Here is a 19,008-nt window from a genome sequence, read left to right as displayed (position 1 = left end):
CTTTAATTTCGAGAATGAGAGAAAACCAGGGCAGGTTTCCTGCCAGCGTGAAAGGCAGCAAAACCACCTTTGGCCTTGATTTTTCAACTTGCCTTGAACCTAATTGCTTTTCCATGTTCAGGTTAAGCGGCACTCTCTAATGTATTTTTGGTCATTAATTTAAATGTTATGCTTGACTGAACTGGAATGTTCACACTTTGATATAAATCTCCTATGTAGCACATTTATATTCTCCATTTATGTTGCCCACAGTGATTAGTGGGTTATCTCTCAGCCTATGCAATGAGAACAAGTCACTAACTTGAATCATCTGTCCTAGACATAGGCCCACCTCTGCTGTCCCATTAACCCCTTTGCTGCTTGTTGTCACTTGTTTTGGGGTTCTATTTGTCTACATTTTCTGCCTCAATCTAAAAAAAAAAAAAGGCAGAAAACACAGCCCATTTGCACAAGTTCCATAATGGGGACTTTATTCTGCCACATCAAATAATAATCTAGTTTCCACACTAGGACAAATGCAAATTATATTTTTGGCACAGCTATCTGTGCTTCAAAATAGTAAGTAAATGGAAGACTGACTTTTAAAGGAGTTTATGAAGTATGTGACAGAGCACCCTGAGTCATTTTCCTTCTTTAAGCTTCATGGTCATCGTGAGTCTCCTTTCACAGGAGTGGGTTCTCTGACAGTCCCCTGAGACCAAATCCCCGTGAGCAGGGGACAGACAAAGGACACGGGAATGGACAGACCAAGAGTGGTGACGGTGGGAGGTGCTTGGCCGGGAGCAGCACTCACTCTCAAAGGAGAGAGAAGGGAGAATGCAAAACTGTATCTACATCATGCAGGGACATAGAGTGTTGAGGAGTAGGTCATTCCTAGATCTCATCTGAGTTTAGAGCACTTCTGGGCTTGAATCCCAGCCAGAACTTCCATAGGCTTCCCCTAAAATATTCAGAACCTAGCCCCCACCCATGGCATCTCTGAGTTCAGAGTTGGTCTTCCTCTCTGCCCATAGGAGGGCCTCCTGGTCTGTACGGCAATCCCAGCGGCCAGGCCAATACCCAGCCTGCTCGCTTGGCACCTCTTCTACGGAGGGGGGAGGCCCTAGTGTGTCTCTCCAGCATGCTGCTCATGCTCTGCTCCTCATCATCCCGGCTCCCCCGTCCATACACATTACAGCTGACTGGACAGGGATGCATACTTCCACACGGGGCAGTCCATCTCTAGTCTGGCCAGCAACCTCCAGGTTAGCCTAGAATGCAAAGTCTCAGCTCATCAGGAATTGGGAATGTTGGGGAGGTTGAGTTGTTGATAGGCATGGAGATGGGGATAAAAATAGAGATGGTAGAGAGAGCAATGGAGCATTCCTAAGAGGTACATGGGTTGGGAAGATGCATGGACTCCAAGAGACAGAGTGAGCTAAAATTAGGGGCTAGTCAAAACTCAACCAACACAGTAGAGAAGAGTCACAAGGAGTAGCAGGGGAAGACAGGAGACAGGTTAGAAGTGGGGGCACAGGCCTGTCTCCTCAGAGGGAACAAGACAGCCCGCAGCTTGGTGGTTCGCTGGATTCTCCGATCCCCAAACTCTAATCCCCATTGTCTAATTTCTAATCTCACTGGGTTCTCTGAGCCCCAAACCTCATGTCCAGGGCCCCTGAGGCTGGACCATAGGGTGTTCCTGGGATTCTGCAAGATTTCTAACTCCTAATTCCCAGCTGTTTCCTTACAAGAAGACCCCTTCCTTGATGGCATAGGAGTGCTCTCTTTCCTGCATGGAAGGATCTGAGGAGAAAGGGAAAACAATCCCTAGGCTGTGCAAATGGGTTTTCTGCAGGGCCACATGGTCTCTTTTTCAGCAATGCAAAGCTTCTGCTGGATAAAAATCTCAGAGCAAGGGCTTTAATCATGCTTTCATTGTTTAAGAGAACGCCTCTCGGTCTTGGGGACGTGAATGTCCTGAAGGAAGCAGTAAGTTGATTCCCAAATAAGTTACTCCTTTCAGTCCTTATCCTCATTAGAGGCCTGGTTTGGTGAGTTGGAGCCGGACAGTTAACAAGGGGACTCTCACAGTCACATGGCTCCCCATCACCCTAGGATGCTCAGGATCTGGGGAGGCTGCTGGAGATAGTGGGGGAGTGGCCAAATGGATTTTGGAAAAGCTCCTTAGACCAGGCTTCCTTAAACTTTAGTGTACTATAGGAATCTCCTGGAAATCTTTTAAAATGCAGATTCTGGGGTGGGGCTGAGAGCCTGCATTTCTAACAAGCCCCCCAAGCTGTTCTGGGAATGAGGCTCAGAGGAGGAGACAGTGATAGGACCCCTGCTGCCTGAGCGGAAAAAAGCCGCTTAGTGTAACATCATGTCATTAGCGCTCATTAAAATACATGCATGAATCATGGCCTCTGAGGGTCTGAGAGCAATTCCGTGTCACTTGATAGTGAACGTAAAGGAACCAGCTCCCAATCCCTTCAGTAAAGAAGAATATACTTGAAAACTTATCCCTGAATTCCAAACCAGTAAGAAACCGATGTCGGTATTTTTCTTTTTTAGCAAATTTGTAGCTTTTGAGCTTTGAGGAAGGACAGGCTGAAGGGCTGGGCAGGAAGGCTAGAGGAGAGTCAGAGATAATGGCAGCTGGGAGGCTTATTTCATGAATAAACCTTAACGGTTCACAATGAGGAAAGGGGGAACCCATCCAGAGCTAAGTGCATCATATGGAAACAGGTTCCATTTCAGACTAGGCGTTTAACACTTAAATCCCTCCCCCTCACGCTGACGGATCACAGTGTTTTATAAAACCATCCAAGAAGTGCTGGGCAGACATACTGGTGGTTTCAAGATTCTTAAAAGCCTTGGAAACTACTGTGCTCTTGTCTAGGGTGGACCATGGGGAGGGGCAGAGCATTCTACCCTGTCGACCAAACAAATGTGTGTAAGGACTTCTGGGGTATCATAGCCCATGAACCAGATTGCCACCCTTGAAAGAGGATGAGACTGGATTATGTCTAGGATTGGCTCAGTCTCCAAGTCGACCAGGACTCCTGCAGATGGCCTGCCAGCCAGCCACCCACCATCCCCGGAGTCCCACCACCTTCTGTCATATAACCTGGAAAACCACACAAGCCATAGACACTGCCTATGGATTGTCGAGGGCTGCAGTAGGCCCCCTAAAAGGGATGAGATCATCCTTGGGTCAGATGCTGGCTGACAAGGTGACCAACTGGCACTGCCCTTCGGGTGGTAAACACTCATCTTGGGCACCATAGAGATTCAAGACATTTACCTAATTCTTATTGTTATTGCCCCTGGACTTCTGGCAGATGATCAACTCCTTGTTTGCCCAGGACTATCCTGGTTCCAACAGTGAAAGTCACACATCCCCAGAAAACCCCAGTCTCAAGCAAACTGGGATGGTTGGTTACTTCTCAAACTAGTGAGGTCTGGGTGGTCAAGAAATCACGTGGGAAGACATGAAAGGAAGAGAAAAGCCCAAGGGAACTTCTCTGGATCCTAACAGTGACTTAGGAACTGGGATTCGTTCACAAAGTTATTAGAGAACAAAGTGTTGGAGGAGGGGCGTGAGTGTTAAGACCGATGAGGAAGGTTTCCCTATAACAGGCTGACTTGCAACCGGCAGGTGTTTTATTTTAATGCCCTCACCACCTGCCCTCCAACTTAACTGAGATGACAAAGGGAGACAGCGTTCCTTGTGTTTGTGCAGTAGACAAACGCTTGACCATCAACTCCGATCAATACACTTCTGAAGATTAGGCCGTTAAGAAAATGGTGTAAGAAGCCCCAAGGGGTAGGAGGAGCAAGACGGCAGAGGAGTAGGAGACCTGGATTTCATCTGGTCCCAGGAATTCAGCTGGATAGGGATCAAACCATTCTGAACACCTACGAACTCAACAGGAGATCGAAGAAGAGAGTAGCAACAACTCTCTGAACAGAGAAGCGACCACTTACTGGGAGGTAGGACGGGCAGAGAAGTGAATCGAGGTGATATTCGGGAGGATAGACGGCGGGGGAGGGGACCTCCGTCGGCCACTTCTGGCAAGTGATAGAGCCGCGGAGCACAAAATCGGAACTTTTAGAAGTCAGCTCCGCTGAGGGACATCGCTCCAGTGGCTAAGCGGGGGGTGGTACCCTCGCGGGACAGTGTGGTCTCAGGACCCTCGGGGTCACAGAAAGACTGGGGGTGCCTAAGTGCGGCAGAGCTCCCAGGTATCAGAGCAGGGAAGCCGGCTGAAGAGATGGAGCCGAGGCGCGGGCTCTCAGCTTGGGGTTGCCATAAACTGTGATCCACATCACAGTCAGGCCACTGCTCCTCCAGCAGGGACCCAACAAGTGGCAGATCCAGGGAGACTCCCCTTCCTACCCCGGGAGGAGCAGCACGGGAGCACACCGCAGGGATCTGCTGGGTTTGGAGACTCCACACGGGGTCGGTGCCAGAGATAGAAAGGCTCTGTCACAGGCTGGGTGAGCACAGAGTGCGGCTGGAGACCGGGGAGACGGGAGTGACTGACTGCTTTTCTCAGGGGGCGCACTGAGGAGTAGCCCTGAGTTCTTGGCTCCTCTGGGGCAGAGATTGGGAGGCCGCCATTTTCACTCTCGTCCTCCAAAGCTGTACCCGAAAGCTTGCAGGGAAAAGAGCTCCCGAGAGCAAATCCGAGCAGGTGACTTAGCCTGGACCCGGCCTCCGGCAAAGACATCTGGGAACGGCAACAGGCCCCTCCCCCAGAAGATCAGCACGAACAACCAGCCAAGACCAAGTTTACCGATCAATGAGAACGGCAGAACTCCAGCGCTAGGGGAACACTGCACATAGAATTCATGTTTTTTTCCCCATGATTCTTTAGTCTTTCAAAGTTAATTTTTTTCAACTTTTTCTTTTCTGTTTTTTTTTTTTTTAGTTTTTCTTTTTCCCTTTTTCAACCAACATCTTATCAATCCGCTTTTTAAAAAATCTTTTTTATTTTTCATTTTTAGAGTCATATTCTATCCTTTCATAGTACTTAACCTTATTTTGGTATATATATATATATATATGTATATATATATATATATATATATATATATATATATATATATATATGTTGTTCTCTCTTTAAAATTTTGGGATATAGTTTCTTCTTACAGACCAAAATATACCCTAAATCCCTAGTGTATGGCTTTGTTCGAGTCTCCTGCCTGATCACATTCTCTCCCTTTTGTTTTAAACCCTCTTCTTTCTTTTTTCAACCAGCTTCTTATCTTATAAATTCCTTTTATAAAATCCTTTATAATTTGCATCTTTACAGTCACATTCCATCCCTTCATCATATTAACCCTTATTTTTGTACATATATAAGTTTTGCTTTCTTTAAAATTTTGGGAGGCACTTTCTTCTAACAAGCCAAAATACACCCAAAATCTAGTGTGTGGCACTGATCTATGCACCAGCCTGATCATCTCTGATCACATTCTGTTTTGTGTTTTTGTTTTTGTTTCTGTTTTTATCTTTTTCCTTTTCTTTTTTTTTTTTCTTTTTTCTTTCTTTCCCTTTCTTTTCCCCCAGTTTCGGGGTCTCTTCTGATTTGTTTAGTGTGTATTTTCTGGGGACATTGTAACCCTGTTAGCATTTTGTTCTCTCATTCATCTACGCTCCTCCAGACAAACTGACAAGATGGAAAAAATTACCTCAAAAAAAGAACAAGAGGCACTACCAACTGCCAGGGACCTAATCAATATGGACATTAGTAAGATGTTTGAACTAGAGTTCAGAATGATGATTTTAAAGATACTAGCTGGGCTTGAAAAAAGCATGGAAGATATTAGAGAAATCCTTTCTGGAGAAATAAAAGAACTAAAATCTAACCAAGTCAAAATCAAAAAGCCTATTAATGAGGTGCAATCAAAAATGGGGCTGCTAACTGCTAGGATAAATGAGGCAGAAGAGAGATTTAGTGATATAGAAGACCAAATGATGGAAAATAAAGAAGCTGAGAGAAAGAGAGATAAACAACTACTGGATCACGAGGGCAGAATTCAAGAGATAAGTGATACCATAAGACAAAACAATATTAGAATAATTGGGATCCCAGAAGAAGAAGAAAGAGAGAGAGGGCCAGAAGGTATACTGCAGCAAATTATAGCAGAGAACTTCCCTAATCTGGGGATGGAAACAGTCATCAAAATCCAAGAGGCACAGAGAACCCCTGTCAAAATCAATAATAATAGGTCAATACCCTGACATCTAATAGTAAAACTTACGAGTCTCAGAGACAAAGAGAAAATCCTGAAAGCAGCTCGGGAGAAGAGATATGTAACCTACAATGGTAGAAACATTAGAATGACCTATCCACAGAGATCTGGCAGGCTAGAAAGGACTGGCATGATATATTCAGAGCACTAAATCAGAAAAATATGCAGCCAAGAATACTATATCCAGCTAGGCTGTCATTGAAAAGAGAAGGAGAGATAAAAAGCTTCCAGGACAAACAAAAACTAAAGGAATTTGCAAACACGAAACCAGTCCTACAAGAAATATTGAAAGGGGTCCTCTAAGCAAAGAGAGAGCCTAAAAGTAACATAGGCCAGAAAGGAACACAGACAATATACAGTAACAGTCACCTTACAGGCAATACAATGGCATGAAATTCAAATCTTTCAATAATTACCGTGAATGTAAACGGGCTAAATGCCCCAATCAAAAGACACAGGCTATCAGATTGGATTAAAAAACAAGACCCATCAATATGCTGTCTGCAAGAGATTCATTTTAGACCCAAGACACTCCCAGATGGAAAGTGAGGGGATGGAAAACCATTTACCATGCTAATGGACACCAAAAGAAAGCTGGGGTGGCAATCCTTATATCAGACAAATTAGATTTTAAAACAAAGACTGTAATAAGAGATGAGGAAGGACACTACATCCTACTTAAAGGGTCTATGCAACAAGAAGATCTAACAATTGTAAATACCTATGCCCCTAACATGAGAGCAGCAAATTATATAAGCCCCAATTAATAACAGAAGCAAAGAAACACATTGACAACAATACAATAATAGTGGGGGACTTTAACACTCGCCCTCGCCAAAATGGACAGATCATCAAAGCAAAAGATCAACAAGGAAATAAAGACTTTAGATGACACACTGGACCAAATGGACTTCACAGACATATTCAGAACATACCATCCCAAAGCAACAGAATACACATTCTTCTCTAGTGCCCATGGAACATTCTCCAGAATAGATCACATCCTAGGTCACAAATCAGGTCTGAACCGGTACCAAAAGACTGGGATCATTCCCTGCATATTTTCAGACTACAATGCTTTGAAACTAGAACTCAGTCACAAGAAGAAAGTCGGAAAGAACTCAAATACATGGAGGCTAAAGAGCATCCTACTAAAGAATGAATGGGTCAACCAGGAAATTAAAGAAGAATTTGAAAAATTCATCGAAACAAATGAAAATGAAAACACAGCTGTTCAAAATCTTTGGGATGCAGCAAAGGCAGTCCTAAGAGGAAAGTGTATAGCAATACAAGCCTTTCTCAAGAAACAAGGAAGGTCTCAAATACACAACCTAACCCTACACCTAAAGGAGCTGGAGAAAGAACAGCAAATAAAGCCTAAACCCAGCAGGAGAAGAGAAATTATAAAGATCAGAGCAGAAATCAATGAAATAGAAACCAAAAGAACAGTAGAACAGATCAACGAAACTAGGAGCTGGTTCTTTGAAAGAATTAACAAGATTGATAAACCCCTGGTCAGACTTATCAAAAAGAAAAGAGAAATGACCCAAATTAAGAAAATCATGAATGAAAGAGGAGAGATCACAACCAACGCCAAAGAAATACAAACAATTATAAGAACATATGATGAGCAACTCTATGACAGCAAATTAGATAACCTGGAAGAAATGGGTGCATTCCTAGAGATGTATCAACTACCAAAACTGAACCAGGAAGAAATAGAAAACCTGAACAGACCTATAACCACCAAGGAAATTGAAGCAGTCATCAAAAATCTCCCAACAAACAAAAGCCCAGGGCCAGATGGCTTCCCAGGGGAATTCTACCAAACATTTCAAGAAGGATTAATACCTATTCTTCTGAAACTGTTCCAAAAAATAGAAATGGAAGGAAAACTTCCAAACTCGTTTTATGAGGCCACCATTACCTTGATCCCCAAACCAGACAAAGACCCCATCAAAAAGGAGAATTACAGACCAATATCCTTGATGAACATGGACGCAAAAATTCTCACCAAAATACGAGCCAATAGGATCCAACAGTACATTCAAAGGACTATTCACCATGACCAAGTGGGATTTATCCCTGGGATGCAAGGTTGGTTCAACATCCGCAAATCAATCAATGTGATACAATACATTAATAAAAGAAAGAACAAGACCCATATGATCCTCTCAATAGATGCAGAAAAAGCATTTGACAAAGTACAGCATCCTTCCTTGATCAAAACTCTTCAGAGTATAGGGATAGAGGGTACATACCTCAATATCATAAAAGCTATTATGAAAAACCCACAGCGAATATCATTCTCAATGGGGAAAAACTGAGAGCTTTCCCCCTAAGGTCAGGAACGCGGCAGGGATGTCCACTCTCACCACTGCTATTCAACATAGTATTAGAAGTCCTAGCCACAGCAATCAGACAACAAAAAGAAATAAAAGGCATCCGAATCAGCAAAGAAGAAGTCAAACTCTCACTCTTTGCAGATGATATGAAACTTTATGTGGAAAACCCAAAAGACTCCACCCCAAAACTGCTAGAACTCATACAGGAATTCAGTAAAGTAGCAGGCTATAAAATCAATGCACAGAAATCAGTGGCATTCCTATACACCAACAACAAGACAGAAGAGAGAGAAATTAAGGAGTCGATCCCATTTACAATTGCACCCAAAACCATAAGATACCTAGGAATAAATTTAACCAAAGAGGCAAAGGATCTGTACTCAGAAAACTATAAAATACTCAGGAAAGAAATTGAAGAAGACACAAAGAAATGGAAAAACGTCCCATGCTCATGGATTGGAAGAACAAACATTGTGAAGATGTCAATGCTACCTAGAGCAATCTACACGTTCAATGCAATCCCTATCAAAATACCATCCACTTTTTTCAAAGAAATGGAGCAAATAATCCTAAAATTTGTATGGAACCAGAAAAGACCCCGAATAGCCAGAGGAATGTTGAAAAAGAAAAGCAAAGCTGGTGGCATCACAATTCCGGACTTCCAGCTCTATTACAAAGCTGTAATCATCAAGACAGTATTGTACTGGCACAAGAACAGACACATAGATCAATGGAACAGAATAGAGAGCCCAGAAATGGACCCTCAACTCTATGGTCAACTTATCTTTGACAAAGCAGGAAAGAATGTCCAGTGGAAAAAAGACAGTCTCTTCAACAAATGGGTGTTGGGAAAATTGGACAGCCACATGCAGAAGAATGAAACTGGACCATTTCCTTACACCACACACAAAAATAGACTCCAAATGGTTGAAAGACCTAAACATGAGACAGGAGTCCATCAACATCCTAAAGGAGAACACAGGCAGCAACTTTTTCGACCTCAGCTGCAGCAACTTCTTCTTAGAAACATCACCAAAGGCAAGGGAAGCAAGGGCAAAAATGAACTATTGGGACTTCATCAAGATAAAAAGCATTTGCAGAGCAAAAGAAACAGTCAACAAAACCAAAAGACAGCCAACAGACTGGGAGAAGATATTTGCAAATGACATATCAGATAAAGGGCTAGTATCCAAAATCTATAAAGAAGTTCATCAAACTCAACACCCAAAGAACAAATGATCCAATCAAGAAATGGGCAGAAGACATGAACAGACATTTTTCCAAAGAAGACATCCTAATGGCCAATAGACATATGAAAAAGTGCTCAACATCGCTCAGCATCAGGGAAATCCAAATCAAAACCTCAATGAGATACCACCTCATACCAGTCAGAATGGCTAAAATTAACAAGTCAGGAAATGACAGACGTTGGCAGGGATGCGGAGAAAGGGGAACTGTCCTACACTGTTGGTAGGAATGCAAGCTGGTGCAGCCACGCTGGAAAACAGTATGGAAGTTCCTCAAAAAGTTGAAAATAGAGCTACAATATGATCCAGCAATGGCACTACTGGGTATTTACCCCAAAGTTAGAAATGTAGGGATCCAAAGGGGTACGTGCACCCTGATGTTTATAGCAGCAATGTCCACAACAGTCAAACTTTGGGAAGAGCCAAGATGTCCATCGACAGATGAATGGCTAAAGTTGTGGTGTATATATATATATATATATATACAATGGAATATTATGCAGCCCTCAAAAGGAATGAGATCTTGCCATTTGCAGTGATGTGGATGGAACTCGAGGGTATTATGTGGAGCGAAATAAGTCAATCAGAGAAAGACATGTATCATATGACCTCACTGATATCAAGAATTCTTAATCTCAGGAAACAAACCGAGGGTTGCTGGAGTGGTGGGGGGTGGGAGGGATGGGGTGGCTGGGTGATAGACATTGGGGAGGGTTTGTGCTATGGTGAGTGGTGTGAATTGTGTAAGACTGTCAAATCACAGACCTGTCCCTCTGAAACAAATAATATATTATATGTTAAAAAAAAAAAAGAAGAAGAAGATAGCAGGAAGGGAAGAATGAAGGGGGCAAGTCAGAGGGGGAGACGAACCATGAGAGACTATGGACTCTGAGAAACAAACTGAGGGTTCCAGAGGGAAGGGGGTGAGGGGATGGGTTAGCCTGGTGATGGGTATTAAAGAGGGCACGTACTGCATGGAGCACTGGGTGTTATATGCAAACAATGAATCATGGAACACTACATCAAAAACTAATGATATAATGTACGGTGATTAACATAACATAAAAAATAAAAGCACCAAGGAGTAAACAGAGTTAGCACTCTTACTGAACCGACTTACTCAGGACACAAATCTTAGGATTTCTTTTCTGAAACCAAAGGTGCCAAAAAGAACCAAATTCCAAACTATAAGCTAATCCACAATTTGATATTTAAAGAAAAGAGAAAAATCTTGATGGAAGTCCACATTCCACATTAGTCCACAGTCGCTAACTTTGAGCCCTTAAAATAACCAGGTACTAAAATCCTAGGAATACCAAACCATAATAAAGATACAACAAGCCTGAGTTTTTGGACTCTGACTTTAGCATCTATTTTAACCAAGCAAGATTAATTCATGACCTAGGAGCTCTGTGAGCTTATGTTTATTTATAATAGTCAATACTCCCATAAGCACAAAATGTTGCAAATGGAAGGTTGCATTTTGATAATGCCCATTTCTTCATTAAGATTTCATCATCCACCTACATTAGAAAGCCTCTCCCTACACTTTGTTGCTTCTGCTTTCACCTTGTTTATTCCTGCCTTATTTGCTTAATCTTGAGATCCTGGCTACCAGGCACTCTCAAATTTGAAACAAGTAAAGTTTGTGCATTAGCGTGTCCTGGGCATGCATGATTTATGAATGGCAGGTTTCTTGGCACAATTTAATGGTATGAGAGAGACTTCGTTTTAAACATTAAAGGGAAAGTCAAGAAGTGGCAACAATAGGTGGGATATTAGAACATACGGTGTGTAAAAAGGTTTGGGTCAAGAGTTAACCAGTTTTTATGTGGTTTATTTCTTAATCTTTGGGCTGATGCTCTGACCATAAGGAGCTCCGACATTTGACCAACTACAGAAAGTACTTTAAATTGTTACTCTTATAACTTACCCCATCAAACTCTCACTCTGCCAAAAAAAAAAAAAAATTTTTTTTTTCTTTCTAATTGCTAACATTCATATCAATGGGGAAAACAAACACCTTTGAGCAGCCCAAAACACATTTGTTTTCTCTTTGTTAGGCATCCTAATCGTATCATATTCAGGCCATTTTTTACCATAAAATTCTTCCTTCAACAGAGTCTTTTGTAAATCAGTCTATCAATCAGTGTTAGCGAATCTTTCCCAGAAAAGTGAAAACTTTTGTAGAACCAGAAGAACTACCCTTCCAGAGTTAAATGAATCTAGCTCTTGTTAAATGCCCACGTAATATAAAGGCTCGATCTACAAGTGTGTTTTTCTCATTACGAAGTACGAACCCAAATAATATGCTTTCTGTTTAATATTTATAACTAAAAATACTTAGCAAGAAAACAATAATTAAATTAAGACTTCCGAAGTCTACCTTGTACTGGAGATGTTCCAACCACTTCCCACACAAACAAATCATGTATAACCTTTCTTTGCAGATGGCTACACTGAAGAAGTCATGAGATCATAACCCAGGTCCTCAAATAACAACACAATAATTTTACATCTAAGTTTTCGATGTGTTGTGCAATGAGTGCTCACGGGTGCCTCTAGAAGACCTGAAAGGTTGCAAATCAATGCCAGGACACAAGGACTGATAAAGCCCATGGCTTGAGCAAGGTTGGGATTCACATACAACGTGGAGCTTGGCTTCCTACACAAGCCTTCCATCTCCCTTGCTAGTGGGAGCAGCTCTGAACCACATTCACCATCGGGGGCATGTGAGCACCGCAGAGAACACCGGCCACGGATAGAGCCCTACAGGGCACACAGAAACAATGGGTTACCTTGTAGATTTTGCAGTGGTAGAGTCATAATGCCTCCGGCTGCAGCGGCTGCTACCAGCCCTTGGATGTTGGTGAGATTCGCGGTAGGCAGAGTGAGGACCAGTCCTTGTTGTCCTCCGAGCTGTCCGGCCATGTTGAAGGGGATGAGGATGGGCTGGTTGAGGGCCGGCGTGCCTCCCGGCATGACGCCAGCGACAGCCGAGGCTAACTGTTGTGCTGTCAGAAGTGGCTGCAAAGAAACAGATAATCCTAGCTCACTTTCCAGTGGAACCAAGACATGGCCTTCCAGAGCATTTTCTTCTAGGGGTCTAGTTCTTCTAGCAGGGTCAGAAATTTCCTGAACAAGGAGCAAATACACACGCTCTGTTCCAGGATGAACCAGTAGGGAAAAAAAATTGAAATCACATTTCATTTATTTCTTTGGAAAATTTCATTGGGTTCGGATTTCTTTTGAGGAACTCAAATACCTTTAAAAGTAATACCTTACACTTATATATTATTTTTCCAATGAATTTCCATTTGGTCTTACCCTTACGTATTTGAAATTCTTTGCTAATTTGTTCTCTGTTGTTCCAGAAAGAACTCATTGGCATCAGAGGTGTTTTTTTTTGTTGTTGTTTTGGGGTTTTTTTTGTTTTGTTTTGTTTGGGCTCAAAAGTAGCAATAAAATGCTATTTTTATTTATTAGCAGCAAAAATGATGTAAAAGAGTTACAGCACGCTGGTAGGTCTTTAGTGACACCATTATGTGGATTTAGGACATATGCACAATCATAAGCCTTTTGGAAAGCAATTTGGAAATCTATATCAAGAGCTGCAGAAATATTCAACCCCTTTTGACTCAGAATATACTCCTGGGATGGAGCCTGAAGATACCATTCAAAAAGACAAAAGATAAATGCATGAAAACATGCATTACATTTAAAAATATATAAATGTTGAAAAATACTTTGTTATAGTGCTAAACTCGACAAGGTATTACACAGTCTTTAAAGTGGATCATTATGGCGCCTCTTTCAGAAAAATAGAAAATGTTTCTAGTATGAGAATACCTAAAATAAACTGGATAATCATTAAGCAATGACAATGAAATCATTAAAATGGTAAAATTGTGTGTGTACATTAAGAGTTCTGAAAAAAGTATAGGAAAACAAAGACATTTGAGGTGGGTAAGTTGGCAAATCTTTTTAAAGATGTCTTTTGCTATTACTCTAACATTCTTTGCTCAGTTCATACAAGATTAGAAACAAGAGTTTGTGTCCACTGTTTATCCATTAGCCATTGTTTGATGTGGACAGACAGCCTCATTGGTGTGCACTTTGGGCACTAGGCAGATTTGAGCCCAGATGTGGGCTCTTCACCAGGATGACCTTGGAAGGATTCCTGCGCTGGCCAGGCCACATGACCAGAAGGGTCGTTGGTCTTACAGACTTCGATGCAATGCCTTCATTGCACCCTTTTGGGAACCACGTGACACATAATGCCATGTCCATTTTTCTTCTGGAGGAACCAAGACAAAACTCTTATGGAGGGGTTTCAACTTTTTTGTTTTTGATGCAGCATGATTCTATAAAATAAAAGGTAAGTAAATGGAGGCAGAGTACAAAACCCAGTGAATTACAGGCAGGCACTATTCTAATATTGCCATGGGCATATGAATGCGGTTGTCCTACCAAGGAGATAGAAGGATTAGTAAGTTGCCCAAAGCCCCATGTCTGGTGGGTGTGGGGGGATCATGTCAAGGCAGGCTGCTCCAGAGCCCATGGCTCACCCCTTTCTGGCCATGCCCTCTCATGCACGAACTGATTCAGAGAAGTGGGGCTGCTCTATTTGCAGAATGAGGGGAGGAGGGCTGACCCGACTCTCTGGCCGCTGCCTACAGACTCCCATCACAGCTCCTTCTGGGGAGGCCTTGCAGAAGCCCTGGGACAACAGATGCAGCTTGGTTCTAGACTACTCCAGATTCCACGGGCCTCGCTCCTAATCTGTTTGTTAGAGTCTACTAAATTCACATGAAGTAACTGCCTCTCTTTAAAAAAAAAAGTAATAAAGCTACTCTAAAGCACAAAACAAACATTTTTTAAGAGTAAGTACAAAACGATAAACTGGTCCTCAGATCACTGATGTTATATCACTGCCCACAGTAATATCATGATAAGAGGGGAAGCAAATGGTTCTTAGACTACACGGGTCAGAGATTTGGGGGGTTTGGCATGTAGTATTTTTTTAAATTGAATTCTTGGGGTTGAAGCAGGGCATGCATTCTCCAGCTTATCAAGGTGCCCACCACGTCTCACTGTCTGGGTCTGTCCCGCACTTATCTGACCCAGAGGCATGAGTTTGTCACCCCTGGTATGTTCACACACACACACACACACACACACACACACACACACACACACTGTCACAAGCATGAAAATTTTAGAAAAGGCATAGCCAGGAGATTCCGGCTTCCGAGATTCCCAGGAGAACCCTTTCTGGGCTTCCATAAATGAGCAGACACCTCCCCAGGCTTTCTGTCCTTGAGCACCAAGGCATCGGTGCTCCGAGACAGACGTTAGGACCTGAGACCACAGGGAGACTTGGTGGCTGCCGGAACAAAAGTGAGGACCAACCCAAGCCCTACCCTTGGGTTTCCAAGTCTTGAAATGGTGCTCCGTCAAAGTGCTGAAAGTGATTAATTTGCAGGAACAATGACCGCAAAGGGGAGAGACAGGCTCCCATAGTCGCCTCTTCTCCCAGAAAAGCAGGTGAACTCCGAAAGCTTCCCACTAAATGCCAGAGCTAAAACAACCACAGCCAAGAGCCTAGGTCTTATAATTGTGTTCTACACCTCCATATAACCACACCAGGCTGCAAAAAACCAATATTGGACTTTAAAAAATAATGAATGTATTTCTTTATTAATGCAAGAGCTGTATGTGATGTACAGTATTGTCAAACCCAATAAGCTGAACTTGCATTAAAATTGCATTAACTTTTTTATATTAAATCACATCCTGTATTTCAAAAATGGCTATAGTAAGGTTGAAATAACTTAATTTTCTTCACACTCCAGTCATTAAAGTTTTACTTTCTAGAAAACCGCATGGTAACCAACGGCACAGTGGTAAGTGGGTTTTAAGAAGGGAAAAAAAAGTTTCCTAATGATTAAAACCAACATTGCCTTTAAAAGAGAGGAGTTCTGCAAACACTTTTTTTTCCTTGATGGCATTTAATAAATAATGCAGTCATACAGTTTCCCACACAAAAATTTATCACCGTGTTTGCTCTGTTGGAGTTGATTGGATTTAACTCATTACTATTTATTCAGTTATTTATATGGTTAAACCAACCTAAATGCAGCCTTATGGAAAAGCAGTTGAGAGATACTGACCTGCGGCCCAACCGGGAAAGGGGGATGGGTCTGACTGGCCTGGTGTTGGTCAGGAGTGCCTGGGTCTGACAGAGCCGGGTTTCCTCTGGCCCCTGGAATTCAAAAGAGAAGTGCTCCCTTTAATAGAAGATCCAGCCCGGGAACTGCCCATGACCCCATTTTCCTGTGATGTCACATAACATTAAGGTACAGATGACATGCCAGAGCGGTTTATCAATAGCTGCAGTGCTCAAATCACTTGTCAACTGCATAAATTATGCTAACGGATATTCAGGATGGCCAGTCATTCCGGGAGGGGAAGGCTGTGACGGGGGAAAGTGACACCATCATCAGTCGCGCTAATAGGCTTGCATGATCCATCAGTTTGCACGGCGTGTGCCAATGTATTGCACGGGTGGGAAGATGCATCCTTTATGCACAGGCGGGCAACAGCTAATCTAATTTCCCAAAGCCAGAGAACGCGTGAGACATGACCAAGTACATCTATATTATCCCTTAATATGGTTGTAGACCCTTAAGCCTTTTCTCCATACCCAGGGCAGACACCAACTCGTATGAATGTGTTTTCCCAGAGACAGCTTTCTTCAATGTCACCTTAGCTGATACCCTGGACAGCACAGGGATCTCCTGAAGCAAGTTTCCTGGGTGCTAACGGAAACGGTAGGAATAACACACTAACTCCAGGGAGCCCCGCTGTGCTACGCAGGGGGAATGCAGCTTCCTTCCTGTGCCAAAATCCTGTTGGATGCCAAAGCACGAGAAATGAAATCCCACCAAAACAGCAAGTCTTTCACATCTTCTTAGAACAGTGTAGTTTCTCTGTGTGCATTCGTGTGCTTTGTTTCAGGACAGACTGGAGCAGGTAGGAACCATAAACAGATGAATAGGCAAACAAAAATCACTAAATAGACCCGGCTGCAATTTTTGAGGGGTTTGACTCAGTAGCTTTTGTTTCCTTGGTGGTTGAAATCCAATTCCAAGCCACCCTTAACGAGATCCTCTTTCCTGATGTTTGTTCTATGAATAGCAAGTGGGAGACAATTCAAACCCTGTTTACTGGCATGCCATGGACAGCCAAGAAAAAAAGATATGATTCTGTCATGCTTATAAATTTTAAAGAAGGTATTATTGGCTCATTTAAAACAAATTCTTCTATATATTCTCCAAAGGGACAGGCTTATAAATAATGGAAATGTGGAAAAATATATTTCAGCACATTAAGCTACAAATAAAATTGACTGCTACATATTATTCAATTGGCTTCTATCTCCACTGCGATGTGTCAATCATAACAGCATTTTATAATAAGATTAAGCAATAAATGTGCAAAGCCATTATGCAGAAATCTGGAAATCTGATTAATTTGTAATATTTTTTTGTGCAGAAAGTCAGGAATGGACATAGCTTAGGGAATACTTACAAGCATTCTATTGAAATTTCTAAATTGATTTGGAACAAACTAATAAAAACACAGACTTGCTGACATTTTATAAAGTGAATTCTGTCAAAATATGTTTGGCATTTTAATGATTGCTGTCATTTAATAACAAGGGTAAAATGACCCATCATGAGATGCCAACAATTTCCTCATAATGTGCACGAGACCTTTCTTCTCAATTTTTTATATGCGATGTACTCATTATGCTTGAGTAGTAGGGCACTTTAAACGGTGCGCTTTGCTGGGTAAATCTCGTATTTTCTGCTCTTGTATAATCAAGTCCAATTTTGCCTTAAAATTCTCAGCAGAGCTTTGTGTACTTTTATAGAGCAAATCCAGGTCCCCAAGGGATTCTTTTGGTCACTTAGGTATATTCTGAAATAGCTAAAAATCCACTTTGGTTTAGTTTTTGTAGAAAATTTAAAATTTGGGGTGGCTGCCCCATCCCCACTGGGCATGGATTTTGACACTGGACTGCGAAAAGAGTTTTGCGATACACAGGAAATGGGAAAACCTCTTCTGCACCATTAAAACACATACATGTCTTAAATTTCAAAACATTTCTATATACTGTACCAGGCCCTCCGGCCTCAAATTTTTTTCATGCGCACCAGGCCCACTTTTGGACCTTGTCCTTAAGGATATACCATTGTAAGGTTCAGGATCTGTCCCATACAGGCACTGTATCAACGAGAAGTTGTTGGTTGCCCGTAACTTTACAGAGATTACATTTGCTTACAATTTATTCTTTGTTGCTGGAGGCCCTCCCCAACACAGGGCAGCTTGTCTTGAGGCTGGTGATTCTCAAAAACCATGTTCAGTGCAGTACGGGGCAAGTCCACACAATTGCATGTGTAAAATGAAGTCTTTCACAGGCTTTAGAGGAGATTATGTATGCTCTCCTGCCTGGATCAAAAAGTAATGTTTCTTCTTAATGTGCATCTCCGTTTCCCCCCAAACACATGTATCATGCTTAACCTTGTAGGACCATAAAATAATCTGTCTGGTTGGAAGGCAGCTCCCAAGTCAGGGGCCTTCTCGGAGCCAGAGGGGGGAAGCCAGCAGTCAGAATGAATAAATGACGTTGGCTAAGGGTTGCCGTGAGATTCGAAGCAGCACGTAGCTGTGCGTTAGCAGACTCTGAGGTCACCTATTTCCACGACCACAGACGTTAAAACATGAACTTAAACAGGCTGGGCAGGTTCCTCCTGATCAAGATCCTAGGAAACACGTTACCTCTCCAAGATCAGGGATGCCCAGAGAGTTCTCTGTGGCCTGTTGTGAATGTAATAGGCTGCATTTTTCAGGCAGTGCCTTTGAGCTTTAGTAGAGCAGGGACGGTCTCCGCTTTGCACACCCAGGCCCTAATGCAAGCAGGGCATTTGCACCGATTGAAATCTTCACTCAATGGAAAGAGAGGTCTGGCTTTTAATCTGGGGGCGGTAGAATTCACAGAAGATAGGTATTGCCATCGACTTGACTCTTTACTATTGTTTAGTATAAGCCTTGGAAATATCTTTAAATTATTAGCTTATTGGCAAATTCTACCTCGATTCCAGTTT

At 42.4% G+C, this 19,008-nt stretch overlaps 1 protein-coding gene across 2 annotated transcripts in view; it reads right to left on the bottom strand.

The window, feature by feature from the left end:
* The window catches only part of POU6F2 (POU class 6 homeobox 2), a 485,531-nt gene that overhangs the window by 236,130 nt on the left and 230,393 nt on the right, over positions 1 to 19,008 (bottom strand). For both annotated transcript variants that reach the window (XM_073886904.1, XM_025853180.2), the window contains exons 3-4: positions 16,009 to 16,100; positions 12,634 to 12,862 (exon numbers count right to left, since the gene is read on the bottom strand). In XM_073886904.1, coding sequence (XP_073743005.1) covers positions 12,634 to 12,862; positions 16,009 to 16,100 — 321 coding nt within the window. The remainder of the gene's footprint in view (positions 1 to 12,633; positions 12,863 to 16,008; positions 16,101 to 19,008) is intronic.

This window comes from Callorhinus ursinus, unplaced genomic scaffold (genome assembly GCF_003265705.2).
Source record: "Callorhinus ursinus isolate GAN/ISIS: 27379988/994484 unplaced genomic scaffold, GSC_fseal_2.0 scaffold73, whole genome shotgun sequence".
Lineage (NCBI taxonomy): Eukaryota > Metazoa > Chordata > Mammalia > Carnivora > Otariidae > Callorhinus > Callorhinus ursinus.
Note: the sequence above shows the minus strand (reverse complement) of the source record. Positions and strands in the feature narration are given on the sequence as shown.